At 40.3% G+C, this 24,493-nt stretch overlaps 1 protein-coding gene across 26 annotated transcripts in view; it reads right to left on the bottom strand.

Annotated features, from left to right (window-relative positions):
• Positions 1 to 24,493, bottom strand: part of KALRN (kalirin RhoGEF kinase) — a 744,321-nt gene that overhangs the window by 334,737 nt on the left and 385,091 nt on the right. For 24 of the 26 annotated variants that reach the window (XR_008374862.1, XM_053564450.1, XM_053564452.1 and 21 more), the window contains exon 11: positions 4,706 to 4,897. Coding sequence is in view for 25 of the 26 variants with exons in the window: in XM_053564450.1 (XP_053420425.1) it covers positions 4,706 to 4,897 (192 nt within the window). In the remaining variant the exon portion in view is untranslated. Of the gene's footprint in view, positions 1 to 4,705; positions 5,447 to 24,493 lie in introns of those variants that run through there. The other 2 variants (XM_053564460.1, XM_053564461.1) reach the window with 1 other exon arrangement.

Below are 24,493 nucleotides of genomic sequence, written 5' to 3'. Positions count from 1 at the left end.
CAAGCCCTTCCTCATGTCATTAATGATCTTTAGCAATGTGATTTATAATGACTGTGTAATATTTCACTATGCAGATGCAGTATAATTTGTTTAATAAATCATCTAATGTGGACCATTTAGATGGTCTCTAATTATTTAAGATTGTGAATAACGCTATAATGAAATGGTTAGATGGTTTTGACCTTCCAGACTCATACCATAGTGAAGAATTCACAAAGCTAGTCCAATAGAATTAGGCAGACTCTTCAATTTACAGAAAAAAATGAGCCTTGAGGTTATCTTTTTATGTCTTCCCTCTGTTTCTTCTGTGATCCTAATTAGAGTAAATCTTTTGATGTAGGAAGTGGGCAAATGTAAAATTATGGACTTCAGCCTGGGGAGTCATAGGAAGTCTAGGTTAAATCATTTATGAAGATGGATATTCAGTCCCCACCCAGAAATTTCCTATAAAGGGAGCTTTCATTCCGTGTAAATTATAGCCTACAATGGCCTTCTATTATACATTGGCCCCAAGGCAAAAACTTGTAGGAAGGAAGCAAGAAAAGGAGGAAGGAAAGAAAGAAGGAAGGAAGGAGTTAACCACAAATAGACAGGAAAAATCTATAACAATATTTATAGGCAACACTCAAGGCTTTTTAGCAAAGCTGAGCAGAAGATTTTTCTTCTGTTCATAGTAAGAGGGAAGAACAACCACATCAACTCAGAATTCTCTAGCAGACTCTACATCTACCGGTAGACTTGACTATTAATCCTGCCTAGAGGAAAGAATCAAGAGTTAACAGAGGCAGGATAAAACAGGATCCACATTTAGCAAAGTTTGAGAGGTGACAAGTCTTGGGAGATAGTAAACAGAATATGAAAAAATCAAACCACAGGAGTTCTCTCTAATGAGACCATGCAAGGATGCTCACGTCTGCCCACCTCATAATCCATTCTGCCTGCTGTGTAGGTTCCAGGGGAAAGCTCCCATCAACAACTAAGATTCCCCACCAAAGACCCCTTTATTTATATTGTTATCAGAGTTCAAGTCAAAGCACTGGAGTAGATGAAAATGTAGTTGAATGAGATTTTCCCTCTTCTTTTCTTCTTTTTCTTTTCTTTTTTTCCCTTTTTTAATAAAGACTACTGGCTTTCCACTGTCAAGTAAATCCATTCACTCAATATTTATTCAGCACTTCTATGTATGTGGGTCATTAGCAAGATTTTCATTTCCAAGAAACACAGTCAACAGTGTCCTTTCTGATTCGCCCATGCAAGTTTCAATTTGCTCAGCTTATCAGTGTTATTGGGAGGGCTTCGTTTGTGCATATCAAACACAGTGGTGGGGATATACCATAGTACATCTATTTACATACGCATCTATGGCCACAGGAGTATCATACGTATAAGCATTCCCAATTTAGTGAGGAAGAGACAACACATTTCAATGTTACCCTGGCACCACTGATGAAGATATGTACATGGTGCTCTGGTCCTGTCTGGATGGAAGTTGGAAGCACCAAGGAAGAATTTAAAAAAGTAAAAAAAAGGATACCCAGGTTGCAGCTTCAAGTTCCTCATTATGCCTACTTTAAATAGACACTGAGGAGAAACTTTCCTATTAAAAAAAGATGGATGTTAGTATTACACTTTTATTTTATAATAATTATCTTCACAGTTATTACAAAGCAGCAGAAATTAAGTTATTTTCCCAAAGGCAGACAGCATGCCCGATGAAGTCACACATACCTAGCATCCAAGATCTTGCTGTACTTCATGTGTATGTATGTGTAAGCACACATATACATATTCATACACCTGTCTGTGCACACATATATACACACACATCTTACTGTCTACCTTGCCCTGCAAATCACTTAAAGGAGCCATGTACAGGCTGTGAAGGTGACTGAGAAAGAACATGCAGATGCAGATGCAAAGTTCTAATGCACGGCCCCTGTGACCGGCTCCTCTGTGGCAGCCACTCAAAATGTTGCTTTTCTTGTCCACCCTGGGGAAAAAAAATATGTATCATCTGATAGTTACAGATCTCTTGTTGAGATACTCGCAACAACACAACTCTCCAAACCTAGGCAAGAGGGCTCCTGATTTCTCTCATATTTTTAGATCCAGGGGAAAGACACTACACTATATCCTAGCCTCCTGTTTGAGTGAATTCACTGATGAAATAGCCTTTACATATAAGTCTTTGTAGCAAAGGAGAAAATGGGCTTTCAAGCCAGAAAGACCTGGGATCAATTTCTATACTTACCACATCATAGCTGTGGTAAGTAAAATCCTGCATATTATTAATTTCTCTGAACTTCGGTTTTCCTATTTGTAAAACTGGATTAAAAAATGACAATTCTCATGGCTGTTGATTAGCTAGATAGCTTCATACATAATAGGTACCAAGTACATTTCTGTTCTCTCTCTCTTTCTTCACCCCACTATTACTCCCTCTAGTACTATTTCACATAAATGTAAGCTGAGTCCCAGTGGAAAACAAGGCTCAGGTTCAAACAGGACCAAGCTTAGCAAGCTTTAGGAGATATCCAGGAAAACAACAGTCAACAACTTCATCCCTGCCTATTCCTGTCTTCCACACTCCAAATGCTGGTGATACTTTACATTTCTCAGCCAAGATCTACCCTCATTAAGCCCCTGCTTTGCAGTTTAAAAATGTAAGGAGGAAAAAGAACAGAAAAGAGCCGGGGATAAAAGATGAAAAAAGGACAGAATATGGGTAATAGGTAAAAATCTTAGCTTTTACTACTGAGAAACTTTGGAATTTTGGACAAGTTATTTTCTGAGGCTTAGTTTCCCCATTTGAAAATAGGTTTAATAAAGTCTACATCAGAAGATTATCAGGAAGATTAGATGAGATGAAATTTGTGTCTGGTAAGTAATAAGTGCCCAATAAAGCCAAAACACCCAATATATACTGAGTGCTTCTAATGAGCCAAATCTTAGGCTAGATAAGCTACCTATACTACTTCAGGCTTAATTACTAATATTACTAAATTATTATTAGCAACATCAAATAAAGAAAAGTAGGAAAAGACAACGAAAGGAATCTTGAATCCACATCAGAAATGTAAGGAACCTCAGGGTTACAAAGTCCAGACCTAAAATGTTATAGATGAAGGAACCCTTTGCCAGGGACACAGTGACTTATCCAGGCTCATAAGGTTCTTTAGCAGCAGAATCTGGACTAGTGTCCCAGCTTTCCAGCTCCATGTACAGAAGATGCGAGATGTAGCTAGAAGGAATTTATGGAAACCATAATCATGCTTTTGGGAGTGGTAGCTCCATGGAAACTGCGCCTGCCCCTCACCTCTCCATGCAGCCAGAATCTTCTTCTAGGAGCATACCTCCTGTTCATTCATGCTCCATCCCATCACCTACAGGTTCACAAATACAAGGGAATACACATGCCTTTGATTTCTGAGACCATCATTAAGAATTGAGTGAGCTACAAGCAAGCAGACAACTAGGCAGGAAACCCTGGATTAAAGCTAATCCCCTTGCTTTATAGTCACTCATCAGAGAGAGGCTTTGGATCCCACAGAGAGAAAAGCAGAGCCAGCTTCAGGGAGCTCGCCAGCCCTTCATCTGCCTGGGGAATCTCAGTTTTGAAAACATTATCGTTTCATGTTTTTCTCTGATAGGCACTGCAGTGATTCCCATCCATCTCTGCAAAGTGTCAAAAAAGCTTGTGAAGTAGTAACAATCAGGCTTCTTAATGCTTTCCCAATATCAAATTTCAACTTAATTGAGTAGAGTTAATTTTTTTTTCCTGAGCAGCAATCAAACTTTAATTAATACTCCATTAAAATAAATTCCTAGGGGAACACAAGCATGTATACACCTAATGAATTCGTCTGCCAAGGGTGTTAATATGGAAAATGCTAAATTTGCCTCCTTACTGGCCACTTACTCAATTTCAGAGTGCCCTGCATGAATGAGAAATGAAAAACAATCACTGGGCTGCAAGCTTCCTCCTCAGCTTAGCATGATCCATCCTCCCTGCCCCTTCCTCTACCTGGGGAATAACTCAGGCTGGGATGTGAGCCACCCTGGTTTCCTCTGTGGAGGACACCACCAGCGCCCAGTCCTTCACCACCCATTGTGCCACATGTAGTAAGGTGAGGACCAGCTTTAACATTGCCCTCTACCAGACTTCATTGAGAAGACGAAGTCTCCTGTTTGAAAAATAAATAAAATAAAATGGGAAGTAAGACAAAAACATAGAGCACCCCTGCAAACTCTGTATGCTCCTTGCTAGCAGCAAAGACAACTGATTAAGTTCTTCAGGACTCTGATTTCCAATAGGAAACAGCAACAGAGAAAAAATGGTGTGGAGTGGGAAGAAAGTCTGTGCTCCTCTTATATTTCACTTTACAGTGACCATCTCTGTACCAGGGATTCCCAAATTTTTCCAGCTGCAGATAGAATGCTTTAGCAGACTCCCAAAACCATCTGCCTCTCTTCTTTAGAGATAATGCACTTCGCTTTTTAATTTTTTTTCCCTAAATTTCAGATTGATTTTAGGGGATGCCCCATTTTGGCAGAGACATAACTATCAGTGAACTGTTAATATTAGCAAGTTAGGAGACTAGTAACCCACAGACCACCCAGGATGCTAGTCAGACCTCCAGGGCCATTTTACTCGGAGGCAGACCTAACCCTCCCAGGACTGAGGTCACCCCGTTTGCCCCCTTACCTCTTTGGTGTGCGTGTGAAAGGAGACAGACATGTCCAGGAGGAGCTTCCGCTGCTCCACCCTGCGCACGAAGTCTTGGGTGCGCACCTCCAGGTGCCGAGCTGCCTTGTAGATCTCCTCTGGGTCACATTCCCCAGTCTGAGCCAACTGCTCTGCTGCTTCTAGAAGCTTGTCCGCATTCGTGTAGGTATTCTGCCAGCAACAATAGTGAAGCAAAGTCAACTTGCAGTCACGCTTTCCTGCAGCCCACCCTGGGGTTCCTCCGGAGCTGGAACGGAGGGGCGTGGGCACTGAGCCGACAGCTCCCTGATCTGGAGCTGGCACACCGCCTTTGAGCAAGCTAGCAGCCTGCTCAGTTGCTTGCACGAGCGGGCACCAGCTAGGGGCCTTGTCCTCCCCTGGGACTTCTCAGAGGTGCAGCGTCTCTGGAAAGAAGAGAGGAGACCTGCGAGAAGTCCTGTACCCCATCTGCTCTCTAGCCCCCACGCTCACGAAGACCGATCACTGCCTTCCTGTCTCGGCTGAATTGCCAGAATCAGAAATAGCAAATCCACAAAGATGGTCTGTGCTTCTGTGTGAGAACACCAGGAAACACAAACTGGGAGACTTGCTTTGCTTCCCCCCACCCAAGTTGCCAGTAACTACTGCTGTTTATCTTTTGGAACAGAGCTATCTCTTTGGAGGGGAGTGGGTCAGCAGATCCAGAGAGCTGACTGAAGGGAGCGGTGCCTCCAGAGGGCAGAGAGGCAGGCTGCTCCCTGCAGCCCTGGGAATGTGTGCGGGAACCTGGGGGAGGATTCTGGTGACTCTGTTTCTCATAAGCTACTGTAGGCACACGCACACACATGCTTCTCCATCTCCAAACCCCATCTGCACACATCATGGTATTCTCCAGAGCATTTTCAAAGGCAACTGACTAATAATTATTATTCATCAGGAAAGGAGTCACTGCCTTTACAATAGTTATTACATTATATGCCAATGGATACAACTTTTCCTCAGCAGGCTTCTTTTTAAAAACATTTCCTGATACATCCTCATGCAGAGCTGGTGACTCAGGTTTTTTACATTTCTTAATGTCCCTAGAGTCAGCATTATGCCCTAGAGAGTGGTAAACAGGCAAAGCTTTCAGCATCAAACACCGAGAGAACAGGGAATTATAAATAGGTTTACGAACGACTGGGACTTTGGCCCATGGTGAAGTGGCCTCCACATCTCCATGAAGTGTTTTGGACTCATCTGAAGACCTGGGTGCTATGGGCTGAATTTTGTACCCTGAAATTTACATGTTGAAATGAGACCTTATTTAGAAACAGGATCGTTGCAGATACAATTAGTCACATTACAATAAAGTCGTACTGCAGTAGGGTGCCTGTAAACTGCATGAAGAGACAGACGAGACCACCCTATGAAGAGGAGGGCAGAGATCGGGGATGTGTGGACAAGCCAAGAAATGCCACAGACTCTGCGCAAACCACCGGAAGTTAAAAGAAAGGCATGGAGCAGATTTCCCCCTCATTCCCTTCAGAAAGAACCCTGCTAACACCCTTCTAGCTTCCAGAACTGTGAGAAAATAAAATTATGTTGTATAAGTTCGTGTGGTCTGTGGTGCTTTGTTAACAACATCCAGAGGAAACGAATACACTAGGGTTGATACTTTCAGAGGCTATTGACCCAGCCTGTTGACTGTACTGGCATAGAACCTGGGAAAAGATGGGATGGCGGTCAGCAAACACCTGTCAGGCTCTTAGGAATTCTGAGAGGCCCCATGGGATCCTTAAGGAATGCTGCTTGAAAAGCAACTTCCCAAAGCAAATGCTGTCCCAGTACTGGAGACATGGGACTTAGAAAGAGAAAAAAACATTTAGCTCCAACTGGGAAACTCATAGAAAAAGAGAGAAGCCTCCTGTAAAGAAAAGGGCTTTCCATGGAGCTAAAGAGGGGTATGTCAAGTGTGGAAAGCAAATGAAGGAAGTCATCCAGTCTCAGGGGAGGACGTGCAGGTAGTTATGGGGAATGGCCGGTAGAGGGAGCCTTCTGTGGCTGTGGAACAGGTGAGGGACAACTTCTGTGGGGCTACCCACAATTTCCAGTGTACATACCCATAGCTGATGAGAGAGGTTTTTTAGGAATCCCTCCAATTATCTACCCTAAACCCTAGGGAACCTCAAGAATCCCTAAAGAAACTCAGATGTTGTACCTTTATATTTTCTACACAATAAATAAAAATTTGTGGCAAAGCCAAAGTGAACCTACTTGCAAATTAGGTTTGAGACCAAAAAGAGATAAATAAAAAGCAAACTAAAGAGACTACCATGTGTAAGGTGATCAACTTGTCATGGTTTTCCCAGGACTTCCCTTGTTTTAGCACAGAAAGTCCTGTGTCCCAGAAATGCCCCTGCTCCTGGGAAAATCAGTATGGCTCTGATCCCCTTAATACTTATTCAACACTGGGACTACGTTATGAGTGCAGATACATAAAATAGGGCAAACAACATAATAATAGATCATTAGAGGATAAAGTTTCTTGACACAATATAGTTGCTGAAAAGAAAATAAGTAAAAACTGAGAATAAAGGCTAACAATTATTAAATATTTTTCACATGCCAAGAACCATTCTAAGGGCTTTTGTGCATATTATCTCCTTTAATCCTCACAATAACCCTATGAAGTTGATTCAGCCAGAAGATCAATTTTACAGGCGAAGAAACTGAGGTACAAAGAATTTCTGGGCCAAGCATGGTGGCTCACGCCAGTAATCCCAGCACTTTGGGAGGATGGCTTCAATCTAGAAGTTTGAGGCCAGTTGAGCAACATAGCAAGACCCTGTCTTTACAAAAATGTTAAAGAACTAGCACAGCATGATGGCATGTGTCTGCAGTCCTTGCTGCTCAGGAGGCTGAGGCAGGAGGATTGCCTGAGCCCAAGAGTTTAAGATGACAGTAAGCTATGATTAGGCCACTGCACTCCAGCCTGGGAGCAGAATGAAACCCCATCACTAAAATAAATAAATAAATAAATAGATAAAATAAGAGTTTTGAAGAAAGAATTTCTGGCCAAGGTCACATGACTGGGAAATGGTAGAATTAGGATTAAAACCCTGTTGTCTGGCTTCAGAGCCCATGCTCTAAGCCATTACACTACCCAATTTCTGCCAAGAATGTGGGCAGGGGCCTAAGAATGGGTTGGATTTAGCAGAGAAGGAGGAAGGCTTCTCATACAAAGCAGTCTCTTACTTTTTGTGCCCAGGGTATTCTTTTTATCCCATACCACAGCCATTATCACATTCCACAGTAACAATGTATCTCCATATCTCCCAACTGGTCTGGGAACTCATTAAAGGCAGGTTCCATGTCTCAGACCTCTTTGGCTCCCCCACGCCAACCACTGTGGCTAGTACACAATAGGCACTCACAAAATGTCTATGGAATAAACAAGACACAAAGAGATATGGAGAACACTTAGAGATCTAAAAATAGATCTGCCATTCAATCCTGTAATTCCTCTACTGGGCTATACCCAGAAGACCAAAAATCACAACATAACAAAGATATTTGTATCAGAATATGGAATGCAAAGGCATGTTTGAAAAAGTTACTCAACCTAATTCAATTGGAAAGGAGCAGAAAATCAGGTTGTATAAGGTAGGGAAAAGCTAGATGATAGAATTTATAGGGAGAAAGGGATGACGAAGACAGGATGAAAGGCAATAGTAAACGCTAAAAACTGAGCTCCCTGCTCTATTCATGCCCATTCTTCCTCCCCATTAATACCAGAGAGAGCTTCTAAAATTCAGGTCCAATCACATCCCTTTTCTACTTAAAATTGTTCAGTGACTTTGCATTACCTTTGGGGTGAAATGTCTTGGCATGGTTTCATCTGACACTTGATTTTTTTCCTTCACCTTAAACTCACATTACTCCTGCTTCTTTGCATGCCTGGTACTTTAACATAGATGTTAGTTTCATCTCTTTCTCTTAGTGCTTGGCTCCATAATTATTTAGTGAATGAATAATAAATTAAAGTATACATCAACCCCCACCAATCCTAATACCCAATCCTTGGTCCTCATCAACTATCTGGTATAAGACCCTGCATGCTAGAATTCATGCTCATTGTTCAATCCCATTTGGTTTATCCTACCTCCTGGCACATGCTTGACACAGGACGATGCTTAGAGAATATCAAATAGAGTCCTGCCAAATCAATACACTGACTCTTGGATCGGGGGCAGGGATCACAACAGGTTTCTGCTCACCATCTGACCAAATCAACAGCAGCTTCTGATCCCTGGTCAGAGTCTGATCTTACTCTAAGTGCATTTTCTAGGCATTTGGTTTCCCAGCCTCCTCATCTCTGCCTTGGACTTGGCCTCTATTGACATTTCTCAACTGATCTGCCAAAAATGGGTAATCAGTGCTGGGACATAGATCTCTCAGGTTTGGGGCTTTCAGGTAGGACATATAGTAGGCAAAATCATTGATTTAGAGATTTGGGTACACACAGATGGTTACAGTTCCTGTTCTTCCCTCTCTCCAACACCCACTACCCCACTCTAGCCCTGTGTCAACCAGATAAAATGAGATAGATAATCAGCCCCAACCTCTAACTTCAATCCTTCTGCTGCAGCCTCGATCTATTACTTTATTGTTTTCTTCCCAAAGATGAAATAGAACATTCTAGGATACTTTGTCTCTAAAAATACAGGCATTTTAGCAACACAGTTACGGTTTCAGACTTCCTGGGCTGAACCAGAGGGACAGGGGGCAGGGGTTTTAAAGGGAAGAGGTGGGAGACACCGTGAATAAAAACTCTCACCTTCCTTCCTTACCCTCTCTGGGACAGATCTGCATTGATGGCTGAGGAGCCATCAATGTATGAGAAAACTACCTGAGCTGGAGGAAAAAAAAACACCTGAAAGGATTAAAGGAAGTAGTGTCCAGCACTCGAACAGTGCCAGGAATAACACCTATTTCTGTCAGTCAGCCTGGAAAAGCTTACGATTCATAGAATGTTGGGTAGAGTACTCACACAAAGTTCAGAAAAGTAAATAGTCTTAGACTGAGCACTGCTCTGGTCATGCCTAATAAATTTTAAGAGAAAGACCTGAATGGATCAAAGTTTTTCCAAGTAACCTTATTGTGTCCTCCCAGAAAAGCTGAAGAATATTTATAGGAACACAGAAATATATAACACTGACAAGATAACACTTATGATGTTAGATATCTAATAAAAAATTACCAGGCATACAAAGAAGCAGGAAAATAACACCTATGATAAGGGAAAAAACATCAATCAATCAAAACTAACCCAAAACTGATCCCAAACTAACATAGATGTTGAAATGAAACAGACAAGGATATTAAATTAGTTATTATGACTGTATTTCCTATGCTTAAAGTATTAAGAAACAGAAGATGTTTTAAAAAACCCTTGTACTTCTAAAGATGAAAAACACATTAAGATCATATTAATGGCGTTCGGCGCTCATAGCACAGTGGTTACAGCATCAGCCACATACACAGAGGCTGGCGGGTTCAAACCCAGCCCGGGCCAGCTAAACAACAATGACAACTACAACAAAAAACAGCCGAGCATTGTGGCAAGAGCCTGTAGTCCCAGCTACTTGGGGAGGCTGAGGCAAGAGAATCGCTTAAGCCCAAGAGTTGGAGGTTGCTATGAGCTGTGAAGTTATGGCACTCTACCGAGGATGACACAGTGAGACTCTGTCTCAAAAAAAAAAAAAATAAATAAATAAAAATAAAAGATCATATTAATGGCAGGTTAAACACTGCAGAAGATAAGATTACTGAACTTTAAAACACAGCAATGGAAACTACTCAAACTGAAGTGCTGAGAGTAAAAAGAATTTTTTAAAAATGAAGCATCAGTGAGCTGTGGGACAACTCCAAGCAGCATAACATGCAAATAACTGAAATCCCTAGAAGAGGAGGAAATGATATTTGAAGAAATAATCACCAAAAAGTTTTCAAATATAACAAAAACTACCAAAACTACATCAAACCGCATATAAGCCTAATCAAACCAAATGGGGAAAAAAGAGAAAGAAAACAAAATCTTAAAAAGCACCCAGCGGTGAGAAAGGGGTGGGAGATAAGATAAATACCAAGGAATAAAGGTAAGGATGACAGCAGACTTCTCATCAGAAACAATACAAGCAAAAAGCAGAGCAACATCTTTAAAGTACTGAAAGGAAAAAAAACAAAACAAACAAACAAACAAAACCCATTCAGACAATAATTCTATGCCCAGCACAAGTATTTTCAAAAACCAAAATGAAATGAAGGTTTTTTGCAGATAATACAAAGCTGAAAGAATTCTTCATGAATAGACTTGCAGACAAGAAATGTTAAAGGAAGTCCTTCAGGAAAAAAGAAAATGGTATCAGATGAAAGTACAGATCCATATACAGAAATGGAAATGCTAACTACCTGGATAAATACATAAGGTTTTTTCTTTATTATTTAAATCTCTTTAAAAGATAATTGATTGTTTAAATAAAAATAACAATAGCATCGCATGTGGCTTATAGCTTATGTATAAGTAAAATATGTGTTAACAATAGCATAGAGTTCAAGGAGGGAGGAATGGAAGAATACTATATTGTAAAGGTCCTATACTATATGTAAAGTGGAATAGTATCCACTTTATATTGTAGGTTAATTGAAGGTAAACTGTGATAAGTTAAAAATCTATAAACCCTAAAGTAACCATTAAAACAATAAAGAGTGATAGCTAATCAGCCATCAAGAGATAAAATAGAATCATAAAAACATTAAATTAATCTAGAAAAGGCAGAAAACAACAGGGCGAATGCAATAAAGAATAGTTGAAACAAATAGAGAAACAAAACTCCCAGATAATAGATTTAAACTTAACAATGTCAATAATCACATTAAATGTAAATTGTCTAAATACCACATTCAAAAGGCAGAGATTGACAGATTGAATAGAAAAGCAAGTCCCATATGTGCACATAAGTCTTAATGGATTCACTGTCTGGGTAATGGACACACTAATATAACTTTGAGTCAAATGGTACAAAGGTAATTGATGTAAACAAAATGTTTGCACCTCTGTAATATTCTGAAATTAAAAAAATTAAAAAGCATGTAAGAGAGAAGAAAAGAAAGAAAGAAAACCAAGTCCAACCATATGTTGTGTAGGATAACATTTAGAAATAAACATATCCTACATCAAGCACACAAAGTGAACTCAATGTGAGTTTAAAATGACTTGCTATTCTTCCAGAGGCTTACGGGACCTGGGCCCCCCTGGGACACACGCAGAGTTAGCTGATCTGGAGGTAAAATTCCACAAGCCAATTCTCTGAAGTTGTGCTCCCCGTGAAGCCTGAGATCAAAGGGCATGCCGCCCTTCCTCAGAGATACGGGCCAGAGGGCTGATGTATGTTAAAAACAGAGGTCTATAGGTGCTCTGCCCTGAAGAAAAGACACAGTCATTACTTGATACTGAGTAAACTGAGGTCTATAGGTGCTCTGCCCTGAAGAAAAGACACAGTCATTACTTGATACTGAGTAAACAGAGGTCTATAGGTGCTCTGACCTGAAGAAAAGACACAGTCATTACTTGATACTGAGTAAACAGAGGTCTATAGGTGCTCTGCCCTGAAGAAAAGACACAGTCATTACTTGATACTGAGTAAACAGAGGTCTATAGGTGCTCTGACCTGAAGAAAAGACACAGTCATTACTTGATACTGAGTAAACAGAGGTCTATAGGTGCTCTGACCTGAAGAAAAGACACAGTCATTACTTGATACTGAGTAAACTGAGGTCTATAGGTGCTCTGCCCTGAAGAAAAGACACAGTCATTACTTGATAGTGAGTAAACTGAGTGAACACTTGAAGGTACTCTTCCATTAACTCTGTTCCCCTGTGGCTACTTCTTCTTTGTGATCTTTATTTAGATACCTGCCCAAAGATTAGTCAGTGTCTAGAAGAAGATGTTTACTACTGAAGTGATTGTGTTGATATGGTAACAAGATATTTCCTTAGAAGTTAATTTCAGATAGGTAAAATTAGGTAATAGTGAAACTAACAGATGATAGATTAAGTGTGTATGTGACTAGAAAAGTATAAAATCAAAACCCTGAATAAAGAACTTTGCTATACGCCATACCATACTGTGTAGTCTGTTTCTTGACTTAATAATTGTAGGAGCGAGTTTATACCTGTGGCAAAGCTGCTGTTCTTTTGCATCTCCAGTCACACAACATGTTGTCTATAAGGAATGCTCTTTCAATGTAAAGAAACAAATAATTTAAAAGTAAAAGGACAGAAAAAGGGCACAGTAACACTAAGAGAAAGCTGTTGACTATATTAATATTAGACATAGTAGATTTCAGAATGAATAATGTTACTGGGGGGGAAGGGCATTTTTATAATGAACAAGGAGTTAATATATCAAGAGGATATAATAATTCTGAACACTTATGCACCTAATAACAAAGGTTCAAAACAAGTGAAGCAAAAACTGACAAACCCAGGAGGAGAAATAGAGACGACCATGATTATAATCAGAGATATCCATGTCCCCTCTCAATATTTAATAGAATAAGTAGATAGGAAATTAGTAAGGAAATAGATTTGAATACTCTCGAGCAACTTGAACTAGCTGAATGCACAGACTTTTCAAGTGCTCACAGAAAATTTGAAAAGATCAAATTTGAAAAGATCTCCTACAATAAACCATATTCTGGACCATAAAACAAGCCTTAACAAATGTAAAGGGATGTAAATCATACAAAATATTTCCTCTAACTATAATTAAATTGGAGATCAATAAAAGAAATATTTCTGTAGAATTCCCACATTATTGGAAACTAAATAACATATTTCTAAATTACCCATAGGTCAATGAAGACAATATCACCCAGGTGTTTATAGTATGTTAGGCATTGTGTTAGAAGTTTTATCTACATTATCGCTAAGCTGTGGGATCAATCATAAGATAGGTATTATTGATTTCATTTTATAAATGAGAAAACTGCAGCTCAGAGAAGTAATGTAACTTGTTTTTAAGAGTTTTGCATATCAAAAAATAGTAAACCAAGTCTCTCTAATTATAACTACCAGTACTTTTCATTGAACTACATGCTTCTCCAAAACTCAGTGTAAAATCTCCATCTCTTCTGCTTCTTCATTATTTTGCATTACACTCACTCTTATGTGTTTTTTAAATTGACATTTTCTTTTCTTTCCTTTTTTTGAGACAGAGTTTAATCTTTCATTTGCAATTGCCTTTTTTTTTAATGCAATATACTTCTAATGTGTACACATTGCCTTCCAGAGAGAATTCTATTCTAGAAGGAAAGAGTAAGTACTATCATACTCATCTTTTCTGTTTCAGCTACTCATCAATGTACTTAGTAAGCGCAGTACTCTCCTTTCAATAGTCACTCAGCCCCCAAACTGCAGCTCAGCCTTGTCAGCAGTAAGGCTTTGAAATAAATGTTTTCCTTATCTCCTAATGCAGGCAGTCCCCTTTAAGAATGAATAGTGATCCACTGTGATCCTTTGTAAGCCACGTTTCTAAGTTTAGCACTGGAAATACATTTGCCATATAATTGGGGGTTAGGTTCCCAGAATAAAATAAAGGAAATTGAGCTGAGCACATAATATTTCTGTAGAACTCCCAAATTATCAGAAACTAAATAACACATTTCTAAATAACCCATAGGTCAATGAAGATAACATCACACAGGTGTTTATAGTGTGTTTAAGATATAGTACTGACAGAGCACATCATCCACAACTGCTGAAAGCCATATAGAAAAATGCTTTTCAGTTTTCATCTCGGAAACCAAGAATACATTTCTCCTTCATCAGCTGGCCATTGCAAGGTTGGAAGGGGATGGACTGTGGCTGTGGCCAAGCAGTCTTTGGTGTGAAGCAATAGGAAGGAACAAAGGAAACTACGTCTGGGTACCAGTAATGCACTGATCACCACATGACATCTGCTGAAAGGGCAATATCTTAGGTGCCCTGAATAACGAATCAAGCAAATTGCCTCCATTAGAACAACTTATATGTCCAAATAAGGAATATCTAATGAGTAGTTCTAACCAGATGCTCCTTAAGTTAAAGACTATCTATATAAATCTTCAGGTACTATTTGGGACTGATACTAAAAATAACTATTGCAGATGCTGAGACCTCTCCACACAAATAGTTTGGGTACTGAGATTACCTCTGGGAACTTGAACACCAACTTTATCATATGTACATATGCAATCATCACCCTGTCTATTCCTATCCAGATCTCTACTTGCTGGAGAATATATTTTTTTTCTTTATATCTAAAATGCTTTAGCACCTTTTCCTAGATACGGCATATTTTCAGAACTCCATAGTTGTAAAGTGTTATCTTCCTACAGTCTAACTTTGTATATTTAAGAATATACCGAGGCCTCAAAAGTCTGAGGAGAGAAGTGCAGATGTTCTTTGCTGGGGTGGTATGTCTTTCACCGATTCATTTTCTTTCTTTCCAGTCCTCAACAGCCATGTTAATTTACATATTATACTTTAAAGGAATTTCAATATATTTCCTCTCGACTGGAGACCGGAAGTTGGCTATCTAGCACTCTCTGGCAAGAAAGCAAAAGAAGTAATGAGAATTAACTATTAGCATATTATATATTTAATATAATACTAACAATGAGACCTTGTTTCTGGACCAAAAGGCAGAATCAATCTTAGAGGTTACAAGGTATTGTACAGGATTTGACAGAAAACACCGGGTTTCCAGCCTATAAGAAAAACCAACCCAAATGCCAGAAATCATGGCCACCCTCATGGGCCTGAGACAAATTAGGAAAGCACTTTTCTCCTGACCTCTCGTCACCTACACTCCAGGGCTTGGAGAACAGTGGAAGGCAGTATAAAAGCTGTCAGCCCGGCCTGGGAGAACCTGGACTGGCACTCAGACCAGAACACAAGGAAGATGGTCTAGGAAGGGGATTAGAGTCAGAGATGCTGCCTGGGACAAACCAGAGGAAGCAATGGAGAGCAAAGAAGGCTGAGCAATTAGGAAACTGAAACTAGGAAAACAGCATGCAGAGACACAAAGTTCTAAAGACTGTGTAGAGAAGCTTCCCACTGAGCAGGCCCCAGATGTGGGCAGCTGGTATTCACATTGCTGCTGGGAAGTAACACATCACTCCTGGAGTCTGATAACACAATCTCTGCTCCTTTGGCCTCCCTTCCCCCACCCTGCTTTCCCTTCTCTATTCAAATTGGCAAAATAATGGAGGGGAACATATAGCCACAACAGCAGAATGTGGGCAAAAATATTTTAAAAGTGAAGAAGATAGATCTGAGTATTCAGATGAAGATACATAGACTGCTCAGTGGCCCCAGCCCTGTGGAAATTCATTCTCGTGTGGAATTCTTAAAGCCAAAGAAACAAGCAGTTGGTGAGATAGCATCCCCACGGAACAGAATGAGGCCACCTGCTGCAGAATTTGGCAATCAAGAGATATGGGGGGAAATGTACCCAAAGCAATGTTCCCTCTTAAAAGATGTAACTGCAGTGTTGCTGTTTTTCCTGTTTTCTGTATTCTATGTTTGGCTGTTAGTGGGAGGCAGTGGGTGTAAGAGGGAGAAGACAGGGCTTTGGAAAGACAAGATAGTTGGCTTGAAAATATTGCTAAAAACTGTGGGGCACATGGATTTATGTTTCTCTCTGTTTCACTCCTAAAAAGGGCAGAGTGGAAAAGGCTATGTCTGACCCAGGGAGATGTGGGTCAGATGATGTGGTGCCCAAATCAGAGGGTTTGGCCCACACTTCTGCTTCCACACAGTTATAGCATAGTGCTCCTTCAAGGCCTTTATGAACCTATTTTGGTCATAAATCACTCCGTGGGCCCAGGGTTGCTCATATCTATGTGGATCTGTAAGGAGTCCACAGCCTCTGACCTAGAAGCAGATGTCCCTAGCCCTCTTAATGGTGAGGCTCCTGCTCATTTTCCACCTTCCCAGACTCTGGACACGTTACACCTATCTTGGTCCATTAAAATACTCAAGTTTATAATAAAATTTATTCCTCACAGGTCTGGAAGCTAAGAAGTTCATGATCAAGGTGCCAGCAGATTTGGTGTCTGGTGAGGGCCCCACTTCCTGGCTCATATAGATGGCATTTTCTTGCAGTGTGCCCGTATGGTGGAAGGGGCTAATGAGTCCTCTGGGGCCTCCTTTTTATAAGAGCACTCATGTCATTTATGAGGGCTCTACTGTCATGACCTAATAACCTCCTAAAGGTCCCACCTCCTAATACCATCACACTGGGGCTTAGGTTTCAGCAAATAAATTTGGGGGAGACACAAACATCCAGACCATACCACTACTTGCCCATGTGTTTACCTTAGCTGACCTCACTGGATTTGATACACATTATGTGGAACAGAGTTTCTCAGTGGCAACACTATTAACATTTTGGGCCAGATAATTTTTTGCTTAGGGGGGTTTTCATGGGTTGAATTTTGTCCCCCCCCCAAAAAAAAATACACATTGAAGCTCTAACCCCCAGTACCACAGACTATGACCTTATTTGAAAATAATGTTACAGATATGATAAGATGAGAACACACTGGAATAGGGTAGGCTCAAGATGCAATATGTTCACATGTAAAGATGGCCACATGAAAATACACAGACACACTAAGATCGAGCATGGCGTGGTGCAGAAAAAGCCAGAGAACATCAAAGCTGTCAGTAAGTCATCAGAAACTAAGAGAGAGGCCTGGAACAGATGCACTCTCATAGCCCCCAGAAAGAACCAATCCTGTTGATGCTTCCATCTCAGAGTTTTGGCCTCCAGAGCTGTGAGACAGTACATTTCTGTTGTTTTAATCCATTCAGCCTGTGGTACTTTGTTACCGCAGCCCTGGGGAACAAGCATAGGTGCTGCCCTACGCACAGTAGGATGTTTAGCAGCTCCCTGGCCTGTAACCACAGGATGCCGATTGCAACCCCTTCCCCAGATGTGATAACCAAAAATGTCCCCAGATGCTGCCAAATGTCCTAATGCAACAAAAATTGTCATCCAGTTGAGAACCACTATCTCAGACCATAAAGCCATGAGGAGCCCCATAGAGGGAGAACTTACAAGCCCCACCTCACAGTGTTTTCTGATAACCATCCAGATGCAGGAGCCTCAAGGAGGCATCTAATCCCGTGGTCTCCACAGGATACGAGAAGGCTAAGGGGGCGGGGTGAGGTAGAGAAAGGAGCTAGGGGAGAAACACAATACCCAAGTGTACTCTCAGTTACATGTATCAGGATGGGCCGGGTGAGTACTTGGCAGCTGTATATTTTAAAACTCCCCAGGTGACTCTAATTGTACCTACTACCTTTGAAGCTACTCATCTAAGGTCAGGGCTCAAAGCTAGGGATGACATTCAACACCAGAGAAATCTAGTCTTTTGCTTTAAAGTGGCTTAGGAGAACTAAGGACTGGGATATATTTAACACCTTGCTTAGCAGTTTAAATACAGTAATTATGGTTTATAAAAGTAAAAGCTAGAAATGACCAAAATATTCAACACTAAGGAAATAGTTCACTACACTGTGGTACATCCTCAGATACAATATCATCCAATCACTACAATTATGTTTAATATTTAAGGACTTGAAGAAATGTTCCCAATGTAACAAGAAAGATTTATAAGAAGAAAAATGTGCAAAACTATTGGTAGGAATATAAGCTAGTATAGTCATTATGGAAAACAGTATGGAGGTTCTTTAAAAAAATTAAAAATATAACTACCATATGATCCAGCAATACCATTACTGCACACATATGCAAAGGAAATGAAATCAGTGCACTGACCACCTACCTGTTCAACGTTTGTTACAGCCCTATTCACAATAGCCAAGATATGGAATCAACCTAAGTGTCTATCATATCAAAGGATGAATGGATATAGAAAATATGGTATGTACACTATTGTACCTATTGTACAACAGATCTCTTGCACTTATTCTTCCTATTTAACTGAAATTTTTTATCCTTTGGCTAACATCTCCCTAAACCTCCCAGCCCACCACTTTAGTCTCTGGTAACCAGCAATCTACTCTCCACTCCTATGAGATCACCTTCTTCTAGGTTCTACAATTGAATGAGATTGGGTGGTATTTGTCTTTTTATACCTACTATTTGTAAAGGAATACTATTCATTCATAAAAAGAAGGAAATTCTGTCATTTGCAACAACTTGAACGAACCTGGAGGATTCTATGTTAAGTAAAATAAGTCAGGTACAAAAAGACAAATACCACACAATCTCATTCAAATGTAGAACCTAAAAGAAGGTGACCTCATATGAGTGGAGAGAAGATGGGTGGTTACCAGAGACTGAGGTGGTGGGCTGGGAGGTTTAGGGAGATTTTAACCAAAGGATACAAAATTTCAGTTAGATAGAAAGAATAACTGCAAGAAATCTATTGTACAACATGGTGACTATAGTTAACAATATACTGTATTCTTCAAAAACACTAAGGGAGTGGATGCATCACATTCTCACTACAAAAATGATAACTACGTGAGATAATGCATGCATTTTTTAGTCATCTTTTGTCATTCCACAGTGTATAAATATTTCAAAAGACCTTGTATACAAATAAATATCAATACATACAAGTTTATCTCTCAATTTAAAAAAGTAAAAAAAGGAAAAATAAATAAGTAAAAGAAATATGTGTGAGATGCCTTAAAAGGGTGAGACTGGGGAGTGGAAGAGGAGGAATAATTAGCATTTTAATTTACATATCTTTGTATTGTTTTACTTGTTATTGCAATAAATAAGAATTTCTCCCAAATTTGAAAAATACCAAATAAAAGAAATTTTAAAAGGGAAATAGAAGGATTCAATATATTTTTGTCAATTGATGGGTAAGAATGTGAGTGCATTTAGAAATACAAATAAATTTCATTGCAAATGAATTTATCTTAGAAATAGGGACATTTCCTAGTCCTAGAAATCCTGAAGACACGAATACTTGATAAACCATAAAAAAATATATAATCACCCTGTATTTCCAATGATAAATCTACCTTTCTCAGTTTGGACATTATGACATTGCTCCTCATAGCTTTGAAGAAACATGATTTTGATATGACATATATATGGAAAAAAAAATCTAGTTATAAATAATCACCTATGAAATCCTAGAAATTATTCCCCAGGGCACAATGATAGCATCACTTACTTATGACCCTGAGTTGTTTTCTGCAGTCTGAAATAAGAGACATGTCAAATTTGAAAATACTTAAAAGTGAGGCAGGCTCTTGGACTTCAGACAAAGTGGGGCTGTAAGTTTTGGTTGAGAGGTTTCCCTATCACCATCATATAACTATCAAGAGCCTCAATGCCCATGGCATAGAACTGACAGCAGCACAAAGTGACAGGTAAGGGGAATGAAACTGACAAGCTAATATGCGTTGAAATGCTTGAGGCCCTTTAAACAAAAATTAGCAAAGAAAAGATGGAGTGATGCAAAGTGAAAGGTATGACAGGAGAGATCCAGGTGTAGAATAATCATTTTCCTTCTAGTCTCACTGTTCACTCTGAGACTGGGCTCTCAGCACGGCTTCACAAGACTAGTTCATTTATATCTCACTGTCCATCCCCAGGTATACTGTTAAAATCATCACCATCATCCAAGAGAAGTAGCTGTCAAGCACAGGGCTGCCCTGGGGCCCGAGGGGAGTGACTACATCTGCTCTAGGGGCTGTAATCCCTGATCAGGCCCCCTAGATTGTGGGCCAGCCCTAGAACCACACTGCAGTGCGGGGAGAGAAGGGAAAAGAGAAAGCTTAGCCTCTCCAGCAGCCCGAGGGATATCTGAGTTCATGACTAGGATTAGGGAACATTGCTGAGACATCAAAAAAAGGAGGATCTCCTGAGTCCAGGAATCCAAAGCCAGCCTGGGCAACATAGAAAGACCCTGTCTCTAAAAACATGTTTTTTAAAAAGGGTGAATTATGTCCAGAATACTCTGTATACTACATGAAAGTCATGGAATTTCAGAGCTCACCATCAATAAAAATGAAAAAAAACTTTTCAAATAAAGTTTCAGCATGGTACTAAGGATGAAGTCTTGCTTCTCTATAAAATTAACTTATGTTAATTCTCATCTTTCCAAGGACAGGAAAGAAATGAAGTGTGATAAAGTGGTGATATAATGCTGAGGTCATACCAGGTAAAGGAGTAGCCAGGGCAGGATGGATAAGCCTGGACATGTTTTCAGCAAGAGGTAACTTTTTAAGCCAACCTTGAAGTCTAAAATGTAAAGCCAAAGAGAATAATCTTTTAGTCAAGAGAATGACATGGACAAAGGTACAGATTTGGAAGTGGGGAAGGTACAGGAGCCTTGGTAAGGAATTAAGAGAGAGACAGTGCCTGGAGTTTCTCCTTCAAGCCAGGGCTAGTGATGGGGAAGCTCAGCAAAAGTGGCTAATGGGCTGTCCATAGACAAGTCAGAGACTCCAGCTCTAGTCTTCATTGTGGGACAAGCCCCAGACAGTTGCTATCTGATGTGGAAGACAAGGGGGAGGGAGGGAGGCATAGGAGAGAAAGGAGACCTACTTCCTATGTTAAGAATAGGGCTCACTGCACACCCTTCCCAAACAGAGCTGGGTCAAGTGATTTGCTCTAGGACAGAAGAGACAATACACGCCCACTAAGGACTGTTCACTACACACTGTTACTCAAGTCTCTGGGCTCTCTGGGACCCTAGGGTTCTCCACTTTGAAAGTGGGAACACCATGTTCTTCTCGTTTCCTTTCCTTAGGAGATTAATTGAAGAGACTCAATCAATGGAACATTCCCTCAGAACACAGAAGCTGCAAGAGATCATAGCATCCCCACACCAGGCTCTTCAAGAAAAGAGCAGAACACTTCTACATTGCTGGTGGGAATGCAAATCAATACATTCCTTTTGGAAAGATGCTTGGAGAACACTTAGAGATCTAAAAATAGACCTGCCATTCAATCCTATAATTCCTCTACTAGGTATATACCCAGAAGACCAAAAATCACATTATAACAAAGATACTTGTACCAGAATGTTTATTGCAGCCCAATTCATAATTGCTAAGTCATGGAAAAAGCCCAAGTACCCATCGATCCACGAATGGATTAATAAATTGTGGTATATGTACACCATGGAATATTATGCAGCCTTAAAGAAAGATGGAGACTTTACCTCTTTCATGTTTATTTACATGGATGGAGCTAGAACATATTCTTCTTAGTAAAGTATCTCAAGAATGGAAGAAAAAGTATCCAATGTACTCAGCCCTACTATGAAACTAATTTCTGGCTTTCATATGAAAACTATAACCCAGTTATAACCTAAGAATATGGGGAAGGGGGAGAGGGAGGGGAGGGGGAGGATGGGCAGAGGGAGGGTGATTGGTAGGATCACACCTACGGTGCATCTTACAAGGATACATGTGAAACTTACTAAATGTAGAATAGAAATGTCTTAACACAATAACTAAGAAAATGCCAGGAAGGCTATGCTAACCAGTGTGATGAAAATATGTCAAATGGTATATAAAACCAGTGTATGGTGCTCCATGATTGCATTAATGTACACAGCTATGATTTAATAATAAAAAAAGAAAAGAGCAGAATCCAAATAGGACCACGAGACAGGAAGGGTCATAAAGTTCAGACTCACATCGCATCACTCACCTCATTATCTGGAGCTCCTAAAAGTTCCTACCTAGCTTTCACAGGCCAACAGCTGTCTCCCATGACCACAGCCTGCATCCACAATCCCTAGTCATTACATAATCCCTAGGCAAAAACCCAACATAATTCCATACAAACTCACCTTCAATATTAGAAAAAGTAAATTAAGCAACGGGGTTCTGTGGATGATGACACAATGAATAAGTATAAGATGGCTGGGAGGTAGGATCTGGCAGGGCATGAATAATTTTACAGAACCCCAAAAGGTACTGCAATGCAAGAGGCACTGAAGACACTCAATGCCAAGGTGGCTGTCTACACCACCTGGCTAGGGCAGCACAGCTTGCTGTTGAGAGGTTACTGGGCAGGGTGCCTTTTCTCTCTCATTAGAAGGGCAGGTAAAGAAGAGGATAGGAAGTTTTATGTACAAAGCATCAAGTGCTGTTTTTCTTTACAACCACTTTTGCCCCCAAAGGCTCACCAACCTAAACTGACATAAACATTAGAACAAGGGAGCCTCACTCATTAAATGGTTAGCTTTAGTTTTAGAATGTGGAAAGTTTCCCGGCTAATCCTGCTATGCATGGGAATCTGGCCCTCAAACAGAAAAAAGCCCAGGGCATCAAAAGTTCAGTTAAACTCAGAGAGTGGTCAGCACATTCCCTCTCTTGGGAAACTCCTGGTATGGGTCAATGCCATCAATCTCTTCTATATCTTAGCTCCTCTTTTCTGAGTGTGCTCCAGACATGATCTCATCCACTGTCACCGCATCCCCTGAATCCTAATGATGATAATTTACATTTGTTCTGTGCCTCAGGTTTGAAGTGCTTTGAGTACATCATCTTACTGAATGCCTACTTCAATTACAACAGGATAGACATCATTCCCATTCAATGGATGTAGAGACTGGGGCTTGGCAAGGTAGGGTGAACTGTTTGTATAGGTAGGGTTGCTTTGGGCCTCTCACCCAGGTGTTCCAATACCTATATCCTTTTCAGTGGATCTTGTTGCCTCCCACAAGGAAGAAGGCAAGAGGAATCCTTAACTCCCATTTTGTTGATGGGGAGATTGTGGGGAGATAATTTTTCAAGTTGTCGTCATGAAGGCATAGTGAGGAAAGGGAGACTCTAGGCAACGGTCCAGACTGGGTCATTTGGTGCCCCATGACGTGGAACCTGAAGCCACGATGGAATGTAATTTCTTAGAGCAAATCACAAACCTTATAATCTTTTCATGCTTGTATTTTATTGATATGTAAGAGCTATACATATTTTGGGGGTCCATGTGAGATTTTGATATCTTATGCAATGTGTAAGGATCAAATCAGGGTAATTTGGATGTTTAAACCTTGAACCTTTCTAACTTTATAAACCTGCAAACTTTCTATAGTGATAGCTACAGTAGGTGACTCAGACTCAAGATCTGTATCCAAATAATCCGCTCTTTTTTAGCTGTATTTTATTTTTTTCAGCAGATGAGACTGACCATGGAATTTCCCAAGATATTGAAGAGCCCCACATTTTAGGCATAATCAAAACCTCACGAAAAAGAAGAAAAATGAAACATGTCCATCTCCTGGATTGCATTTCCCTTCTTAGCCTCTCTTGCTGCGTCTTTCTCCGATTATATTTTCAAACTCTAGGCTGGTGATGGACCAAAGTCCACGGGAGCTATTTCAATCCCTATTTGGGATCACTGAGACTCAGATACATTGTATGAAATAGCCCACAGCATGAAGCATCATGGCGATAGGTAATTACAGCTGAAGTTGCCAGTATTTTGTTTCATTGGCTCCTAGATTGTAGCAGGACAGCTGCATCAATCTCTGTTTAAACCCAAAGGGCAGTGCCTTGGACTAGCTGGGCATATGCCTCGCATATTCCAAGACAAATAAAGGCACCAATCCTGATGGTCTTGGATGTCCCCTGGTACCTTCAGGAGGCCATAATAATCCAGCTCCCTGTCCCAAATCTGAGATCCCTTTTAGGGAGAATAACTCAGATGCAATGATTTGTTCCTGTCAGAAACTTGGCAGTGGACTTTCT

The sequence above is a fragment of the Nycticebus coucang genome, chromosome 16 (genome assembly GCF_027406575.1).
Source record: "Nycticebus coucang isolate mNycCou1 chromosome 16, mNycCou1.pri, whole genome shotgun sequence".
Classification (NCBI taxonomy): domain Eukaryota; kingdom Metazoa; phylum Chordata; class Mammalia; order Primates; family Lorisidae; genus Nycticebus; species Nycticebus coucang.
Note: the sequence above shows the minus strand (reverse complement) of the source record. Positions and strands in the feature narration are given on the sequence as shown.